Here is a 9,014-nt window from a genome sequence, read left to right on the forward strand (position 1 = left end):
GAAGAGACCAAATAGTGTTTTCCTGTATATTTTCAAGAATCCACAGTTATCCATACAGGCACTCTGTTCCATTTTCAACAGCAGATAGACGTACAACTAATGCTAGAATGCACAAAAGTTGTTCATTTTTTCTATAAAGTTAGTAGTATGGATCCTCCTACTACTTCAGCGAATGGAACCTTACCAAAATGGACCCCAGGAACAAAAAGGTGGATTTAGAACAATGTTGACGTACAATCAAGAAAAATCAATATGGTCATTTGTGCAGTCACTTTACACAAAAAGGTGGATTTAGAACTGTGCAAAACCAAGACAACAGGAATACTGAAGATTGAATTTAATAGCACACATATATGCATCACAGAGGATTTCGTGAGGTTTAAAACTGCAAATTACTTACAGTAGTAACATAGTCGTTATTGTCAGCTATGAGCATCTTAAGTTTTTTTCCTCTTATTGCAGGAATGCTTATTCCTCCAGGACCATCTTCTAACAGATAATTTCCGGTCAAATTGTTTTAAGACACTGCTGGAACTTCGAACTTCCACCAGTTCCTTATATTTCCATGTTTGGTAATAATGAATTGCACAGTAAAGAACTCTAGTTATGTGCTTATAAACCTTAATGATGCAAATTTCTACAAAAATAGGCATAAGAAAAATGTGGGATTGGGATGTCATCGGTTGTTGACCGAACAGAAACACATGAATGTGTCAGAATGGCCCTTAAGAAAGCTACTTGTGAATTTTGCTGGAGTTTGAATAGAGATGTCTGCAGTAAGAATGATTTTTCCATGAGGCCAAGCTCATGTCACAAGTTCTTACAAATGTAAAAGAGCCTAACTATTTCCATTTGCACAGCAACTGCAGCTATTTATTAATATAAAGTTTTACAAGCCCGACAGATTAAATATGAAGATATCTATGCGAAGAGTTGGAACTTGAATAGTCCAAAAAACTGGAATATCACACGCTTCATTTCAAGTTCTCATGCTATATCTTGGAAATCAACAAAATCATGTACATAACATTGTGAACCAGAAAACAAGGTGTGCATTTTCATTTAGTTGAAACATAAATACCACGACCAGGCACCTATTCCTAATCTAAGAATGCCACTAATGTCACCTGACCAATATCACGATGCATCCCAAAAAGATATAGAAGGGAAGATCAAGGGCATATGAGGAATACCGAATACTTGAGGTTTTGCTCATATGACGGGTGAATTTATTATAACTATGAGCAAACCAGTCTGTTTTGATTTCTGTGCAATAGGGTTTCTGCTAAATTTATGTGAACAGAATTTCATCATGTATACAATTTATATAACTGAACCCCATATAACTATATGAGTAATGATATAACGACAAACTACAATATAGGAAATGCAAATTTAAGTGCAATATATTTAGAGTTTAGTTTAACAGGTGCAACAAATGAAGCCATTCTTCTTTTAAAGACAACAAGAAAGAACTAGTTATGTTAAGCACGCTCATCCAAGCTAAAGATTACAGGGTTAGTACTAGGACTCTCATTCATTTGCATGGAAAAGGAAAATTTAGAATGATTATCCTTTTGTGCTAGGCTCAAAATTGAGGGATGGATCCTTCTATTTAGTTCGCGAGGCGGATTAAGGAAAGTCTGTTTTATACCCCTCAAGTTTTCCTGTAGTTCAAATTTCCAGAAGAATAGAGGGGGTCCTTTATTCATATTTCAGGCTTATGGGCTTCTTAGGCCAGTTTAGAACCAGCAACAAGGAGAGCATACACAGAAGCGTAAGTGCATTGAAATTAAATTTATCCAGCAAGAAGAATTAAGTAGCAAGTACTCACAAGGCGAAGAAGTGTCCGTCGTTCCCTCTCCCTAGCATATCTGATGGCCTATTAAACAATTCACTGGTCAGCACAAAACAAATGGATTTCTCAAGGTTCACAACAATCCTCTTCCAATATAGAAGAATCAAACCTCCTCTAGTTCTTTGCGCTCACTGTTTGCTTCCTCAGCATCCCTACAAGACAACACTGAATCATTACAACACATAAAATAAAATAAAACAAGGTTCAAATTCCAGTTACAGTGTAGCTACACCAGTGCTAGTGTAACAATAAAATGAAATAGCGGGGATCACCTTCCAACAAGATGCTTAACAGAGGTGCAGCACTTGGCACAAATCCCAAGCTCCTTGGAGCAACCTGCATTGAGCAGAGATCACACATATCAGTGACAATCAAACGGCACACTAGCACCACTGTAACAAGAGACACCGCCGAGGAGCCGAAATTCACCTGTGCAGACGTTGTGGTATGCCTGCCGGACGTTTCGTTTACTGCACTTCTGGCTGCAAAAACAAAAAGGAAACCATAAGCATCCATTGCTATCCCCTCTTACAACCGTTCCCAAATACTATGCGGTGACCAGTCCGGCAAGAAAGCTACCATTTTGCAGGCTCAACAATCGGCTTGTACTTGCCGTATCTGCAAAAGAAGAGACGAACAGATCGGACCGAGGAACACAAGTAAACCAACGACCTAATAATGAATGAATATAACTAAGGGGGGAGAACCCCATACTTGCGCTTCCAGTCGATTTGGTCCCGGCAGCGCTGGCAGACGCCGGTGATCTCCGACAGAGGCCGGAACCTGCCCCCGGGCTCCTGCGCGAGCAGCGGCGATGATTGCGGCGGTTAGGTCCCACAAGAACGGAAAAGAGAAGACTGGGAAGGGAGGCGGGTCGCCGGCTTACGGTCTCGTTGATCTTCCGGCCGAGGTTGGGCTTCCATGCGTAGGTGTTCTGGTGCTTCGGGGGACCAGCTCGCTTCGACATCTCTCTCCCTCTCTCCGCTTCGCGCCGCCGCCGGGAGTCCCTCTCCGCTTACCCCTAAAACCTCGCTGCGGCGGCTGCGGGCGTATCCCTGTGGCTACCTGTATAATCGTGTGGGATCCAACAACTACGTCTAATGGGCGTCGGCCCAAGCCTGGAGCGAGATTAAACTCGCACTTGGGCTCCGGAAAACATGGCCCAATAGTCGCACGGCCCATTTGTTCCAGTCAGTGATATAGACTGCCGGTGGACCCCCACCTCCCCCCATAGTCGGAGATCGGAAGGGAATCAAAACCGTACCGGCGGCTACCGCCCGAGGTCGGGGAGTCGGCGGCGGAGACAGGCAGCCAACCCGTGCCTTGGTGGAAGCAGAAATGGCGATGCGGAGGAGGCTGCCGCAGTTCCAGGCCCTCCTCGCGCAGCAAGCCGTCCGCAGCGCCATCCCCAAACCCAGACCCCTAGCCAACCCCCACAGCCGCCTCCTCCACTGCCCCTCCACGCCAGCAGCCGCCTGCCGCTCGCCGCTGTCCCACTCCCTCTGGCGCAGCCCAGGAAGCGCCGGGACGCTCCTGCCGGTGAGCGCGGCGGCCGTTGCGGCGGCCGCCCGGGCCGCCGCCAAGCGGTGGCTGACCGCGCGCGCCGCCGGGTCGCTTGAGCTCTTCTCGCTGCAGCGGAGGCGGTCCTCGGACTTGCTCTCTTCGTCCTCCACATTCCTCCGCCGCGTACCCTGGTGAGGTTTTGGCTGGTGGTACGTCTTAATTACATGGAGTTTTGGGTTGTTTGGTCATTTTGGTTTTCGTGTCTCCTAAAGGGGGCGCTGGCTACCATCAGCGGACGGGATGGTGTTGATGCTTATGGGCGCGAATGTGGCCGTCTACATGCTCTGGCACATGGCCAGTCCGGATTTCATGAGGGATCATTTCTCGGTTAGTGATCAATCAAAGGGACCTTGCTTTGATTTCACAAGTGGTTGTTGAAGTGTAATTTGATGAATGTTGCGATGAGCAGATTTCGCTGGACAATCTCAAGAGCGGGCGGTTGCACACATTGCTCACTAATGCCTTCAGCCACTATGACTCAGGTCACCTCTTCGGCAATATGATGGGTCTCTACTTCTTCGGTTCAAATGTAAGAAGTTCACTCTTTGTCCATTGTTGCATTGCGGAAACATGCTTTGTATGTGATATGAGTACAATGCACATACATACATACCCAGTTTCCCCTTAGTGCACCACCTTGTGGTAAAACATCAAACATGCTCACCTACACTTCCTGAAAATCCAATGTAAAAGGTGTGTAACACACTATTTACTTCCCCAACCATGTCACATTAGCTTATCTATGTTCTTTTCACACCAACATCATCTTGTTGAAGTTAAAACTGAGACATGAACAAGGAATAGTCGCAATAATGTATGGTTAATAAAATGCTTTTGTGCACTGGACCCTTCTGTTGGATTAGAATACTAGTTGCCAACCCGCGTGCCTGCAGGGGCTAGCGACTTTGAAACGAATTCACAAAGAAGTTTTGGATTAACTTTACTATGGATGGAAGCTTGTAGGAAGTAGAAACATAAAATTAGATAACTTACAAGCATTATAAAAATATGTTATTAAAAAATTCTGCATCATTAGTTTGTTAATAACCACATGGTAAAATAATTATATTTATGTGTTTAATTTCTGATTAGCTTTGAGCATGTGTCCTTTATTTCCAATCTACCTGTGTCATTTTCCAGTTGTACACTTGTGTTGCGGTTATAAGCAATTGTTTCACCAAAATTGTGGTGCCTGATCAATGTATCTTGTTGAGACTCATGTTTTCGAAATTAATATATTACTAGCAAAAGAGCCTGTGCGTTGCAACGGGAGAAAAAGATACCACATGCCCGCAAGGCCGTAACCCAATAAGCATGAGTCAAGACCCCAATAGGTCCATGTTCTTTATTTCAACATGACATCCCATCTGTGTTGCCGTTTGTCCGTCGTCCCATTCTCGCATACGATGATCATAGTGCTTACAGAATTACAACGCGTTTGAATGTGGTAATCCTAAGCCATCTCACTCTTGGCATAAGATTAGTTTTTCTCTCTCTTGCTAGGTTTCTTTCGTCTCCAATTTTGTTTGTCTAGGTGTTCACTTGTAATCCAGATTGGTGCTGGTACGAAAGAAAGACGGATCGTGCGCTATTGATTAAAGTTGCACTCTAAATAGCATTTTAAAAATGGTTAAGAGGTAAAATAACATCATATTCGGATTCTACACATTTTTCTAACCAAATTTCATATATATCATGTTAAAATTGGAATTATGGTTTAAAAGATGTGCATAATTAAAAAAAATTGTTCTAGGTGGACTGCAGGTTAATTACCATAAAAGACATGGTGGTTTTGTAAAAAAAGCAAAAATGATTCGTTTTGTCACTTAAAAGTATACTGTGGGTTAATTACCTGAAAGTGTAGGTTTTTTTGGTAAAATCAGAAAAACAATTCGTTTTGCCACTTAAAATAGGACTGTGGGTTGATTCTTTGAAACATAAGGGGTTTTTCTGTAAAAAATGCATGATGGATGGGCAGAAACACAAGTCCCGTTATATATATATATATATATATATATATATATATATATATATATATATGGTAACGCTATTCTAAGAGCATCTCCAGCTGTTGGGCCCTAGGGGGCGCCTAAAATCGCCGCCTGGGGGTGAGCCGGCGCAAAAATTGGGCCTGGGGGCGAGTTGGTCCCCAGCTGCCGGCCCCAGGGCCGCCCCCAGGCGCGTTTTAAAATAAAAGAAGTATAGCACAGTTCGGCGAAGTTCGGCTATAAACACGATAAATTTCGGCCAAACACGATAAATTTCGGCACAGTTCGGCGAAGTTCGCGGATTTTCATTGCATAGCACATATATAAACTAATCTAAAAAAAACTGGCTGAAGTCGCCGCCGTCGCTGCAATCGTCGTCGTCGGCCTTCTCCTCCTTTGACGCGGGCGCCCCTGCTGGACCCCTCCCCGGCGTCGCCTTGGCAGACTGGTGGCGGCGCGTCGTCGTCGTTGCTGTCGTAGATGACGACGACTCCGCCTTCGTTGCGGCCGCGTCGGCGCTCCGCGAAGCGGCGCAGGGCGGCGCACTGGCGCTCCTTCGCCTTCTCCAGGCGCTCCTTCTCCATCGCTATGGAGTCTCTGCGCGCCCATTCCAGGGCTGCGTCGTCGTCGTCGAGCTTCGTCGTCGGCGCGACTGGCTCCTTCACCGGTGCGAGCCCCGGCTCCGTCTTCACCGGCGCGAACCCCGGCTCCGTCTTTGGCTTGACGAAGCGCGGAGGAGGAGCCGATGAGGAGGCGCGCCGACCGCCCTCGTTGATGGCGATGCCGGCGCTACGAGTGCGCCGGCCAAGCGGCGTCTCTGCCGCGGGCCCGACCTTGACGCCGAGCAGGGCCGGAGTACCGGAGGAGTGCGATGAAGATCGCAAGGAGGAAGAAGAGGAGGAGGACCCGAACCTCCTTGGCGCCCATGGCCCGGCGCGTCGGTGCTGTGCCGGGGCGGCCACCCTCGCCGGGTACGCCAACGGCGGGTCGTTGCCGCCCTCGAGGTACGTCAGCACGCCCTCGAGTGTGCGGCCGGGGACGCTATGACGCCCCCGATTTAATCGTACACTAATCATGCACGCAAATGTGTACGATCAAGATCAGGGACTCACGGGAAGATATCACAACACAACTCTAAACATAAATAAGTCATACAAGCATCATAATACAAGCCAGGGGCCTCGAGGGCTCGAATACAAGTGCTCGATCATAGACGAGTCAGCGGAAGCAACAATATCTGAGTACAGACATAAGTTAAACAAGTTGCCATAAGATGGCTAGCACAAACTGGGATACGGATCGAAAGAGGCGCAGGCCTCCTGCCTGGGATCCTCCTAACTACTCCTGGTCGTCATCAGCGGGCAGCACGTAGTAGTAGGCACCTCCGGTGTAGTAGGAGTCGTCGTCGACGGTGGCGTCTGGATCCTGGGCTCCAACATCTGGTTGCGACAACCAGGTAGAAGGGATAGGGGGAAAAGAGGGAGAAAGCAACCGTGAGTACTCATCCAAAGTACTCGCAAGCAAGGAGCTACACTACATATGCATGGGTAAATGTGTAAAGGGCCATATCGGTGGACTGAACTGCAGAAAGCCAGAATAAGAGGGGGATAGCTAATCCTGTCGAAGACTACGCTTCTGGCCACCTCCATCATGCAACATGTAGAAGAGAGTAGACTGAAGTCCTCCAAGTAGCATCGCATAACATAATCCTAACCGATGATCCTCCCCTCGTCGCCCTGTGAGAGAACGATCACCGGTTGTATCTGGCACTTGAAAGGGTGTGTTTTATTAAGTATCCGGTTCTAGTTGTCATAAGGTCAAGGTACAACTCCAAGTCGTCCTGTTACCGAAGATCACGGCTATTCGAATAGTTTAACTTCCCTGCAAGGGTGCACCACATAACCCAACACACTCGATCCCATTTGGCCGGACACACTTTTCTGGGTCATGCCCGGCCTCGGAAGATCAACACGTCGCAGCCCTACCTAGGCACAACAGAGAGGTCAGCACGCCGGTCTAAATCCTATGGCGCAGGGGTCTGGGCCCATCGCCCTTTGCACACCTGCACGTTGCGAACGCGGCCGGAAGCAGAACTAGCCCCCTTAATACAAGAGCAGGCTTACGGTCCAATCCGGCGCGCGCCACTCAGTCGCTGCCGTCACGAAGGCTTTGGCTGATACCACGACGTCGAGTGCCCATAACTGTCCCCGCGTAGATGGTTAGTGCGTATAGGCCAGTAGCCAGACTCAGATCAAATATCAAGATCTCGTTAAGCGTGTTAAGTATCCGCGAATGCCGACCAGGGCCAGGCCCACCTCTCTCCTAGGTGGTCTCAACCTGCCCTGTCGCTCCGCCTCAAAGTAACAATCGGGGGCCGTCGGGAACCCAGGCCCACCTCTACCGGGATGGAGCCACCTGCCCCTTCAGCCCCCATCTCCGAACAGTATCACAAGTAATGTAACTGTGTAAAGTATATTGCATATGCCCATGATCACCTCCCGAAGTGATCACGGCCCAGTAGTATAGCATGGCAAACGGACAAGAGTGTAGGGCCACTGATGGAACACTAGCATCCTATTCTAAGCATTAGGATAGCAGGTAATGGTAACAACAGTAGTAGCAAGGACAGGCTATGCATCAGAATAGGATTAACGAAAAGCAGTAACATACTACACTACTCTAATGCAAGCAGTATAGAGAAGAGTAGGCGATATCTGGTGATCAAAAAGGGGGGCTTGCCTGGTTGCTCTGGCAAGAGAGAGGGGTCGTCAACACCGTAGTCGTACTGGGTAGCAGCGGCGTCGGTCTCGGTGTCTAGCGAGAGAAGAGGGGGAAGAAACAATAAATATAATGCAAACAAATGCATGACAATGCATGACATGACAAAGCGTGGTGCTAGGTGTGCCCTAACGCGGTACGAGGTGGTACCGGTGAAGGGGGGAAACATCCGGGAAAGTATCCCCGGTGTTTCGCGTTTTCGGGCAGAGGAGCCAGAGGGGGAAAGTTGCGAGTTCGATAGGTTAGGGAGGTGTGGCGGACGAACGGGTTGCGTATCCGGAATTGTCTCGACATTCTGAGCAACTTTCATGTTGAAAATATTTTAATCCGAGTTACGGATTAAAAGATATGATTTTCTAAAGATTTTATTAATTTCTGGAACTTAATTAATTATTTAAATTAATTCGAAAAACAGATTAATGACATCAGCATGATGTCATGCTGACATCAGCAGTCAACAGAGTTGACTTGGTCAACCTGACCAGTGGGTCCAGTGGGGCCCACCTGTCATACGCTGTTTATGTTAATTAGGGTTTAATTTACCTAACTAATTGATTAGATTAATTAACTTAATTAATTAATTAATTAAATAATTAATTATTTTAATTATTTACTATTATTATTATTATTATTCATCATTTTTTTTGTTCTGGGGCGGGGCCCGTTGTCATAGGCCCAGGGGGCCTATCGGGCGCGGTTAACGGGCGTGCGCCCGTGCAAGGGCACGGGGCAACAGGGGCGTCGGCGAGGCCGTAGCCCGGCACGGTGGTGCAAGGCCGTGGCCTCGGAGAGGCCAGCAGGGGGCACGGGCGCGGCGCGGCCTGGGG

The 9,014-nt window shown here is 47.5% G+C and overlaps 2 protein-coding genes across 2 annotated transcripts in view; one reads left to right on the forward strand and one right to left on the reverse strand.

Annotated features, from left to right (window-relative positions):
• LOC123062140 (uncharacterized protein C9orf85 homolog) overlaps nucleotides 1–2,827 on the reverse strand; it is a gene marked incomplete at its 5' end in the record, with an annotated part of 3,729 nt that extends 902 nt beyond the window's left edge. Inside the window, 7 exon segments of the mRNA XM_044485501.1 lie at nucleotides 1,835–1,882; nucleotides 1,968–2,010; nucleotides 2,131–2,194; nucleotides 2,288–2,340; nucleotides 2,438–2,476; nucleotides 2,573–2,655; nucleotides 2,745–2,827. Coding sequence (XP_044341436.1) covers nucleotides 1,835–1,882; nucleotides 1,968–2,010; nucleotides 2,131–2,194; nucleotides 2,288–2,340; nucleotides 2,438–2,476; nucleotides 2,573–2,655; nucleotides 2,745–2,825 — 411 coding nt within the window.
• A 250-nt stretch (nucleotides 2,828–3,077) lies between these two features.
• Nucleotides 3,078–9,014, forward strand: part of LOC123062139 (RHOMBOID-like protein 12, mitochondrial) — a 12,682-nt gene continuing 6,745 nt past the window's right edge. Inside the window, exons 1-3 of the mRNA XM_044485500.1 lie at nucleotides 3,078–3,552; nucleotides 3,634–3,748; nucleotides 3,831–3,950. Of these exons, the coding sequence (XP_044341435.1) occupies nucleotides 3,197–3,552; nucleotides 3,634–3,748; nucleotides 3,831–3,950 (591 nt within the window). The 5' untranslated portion in view covers nucleotides 3,078–3,196. The remainder of the gene's footprint in view (nucleotides 3,553–3,633; nucleotides 3,749–3,830; nucleotides 3,951–9,014) is intronic.

The sequence above is a fragment of the Triticum aestivum genome, chromosome 3A, assembly GCF_018294505.1.
Source record: "Triticum aestivum cultivar Chinese Spring chromosome 3A, IWGSC CS RefSeq v2.1, whole genome shotgun sequence".
Classification (NCBI taxonomy): domain Eukaryota; kingdom Viridiplantae; phylum Streptophyta; class Magnoliopsida; order Poales; family Poaceae; genus Triticum; species Triticum aestivum.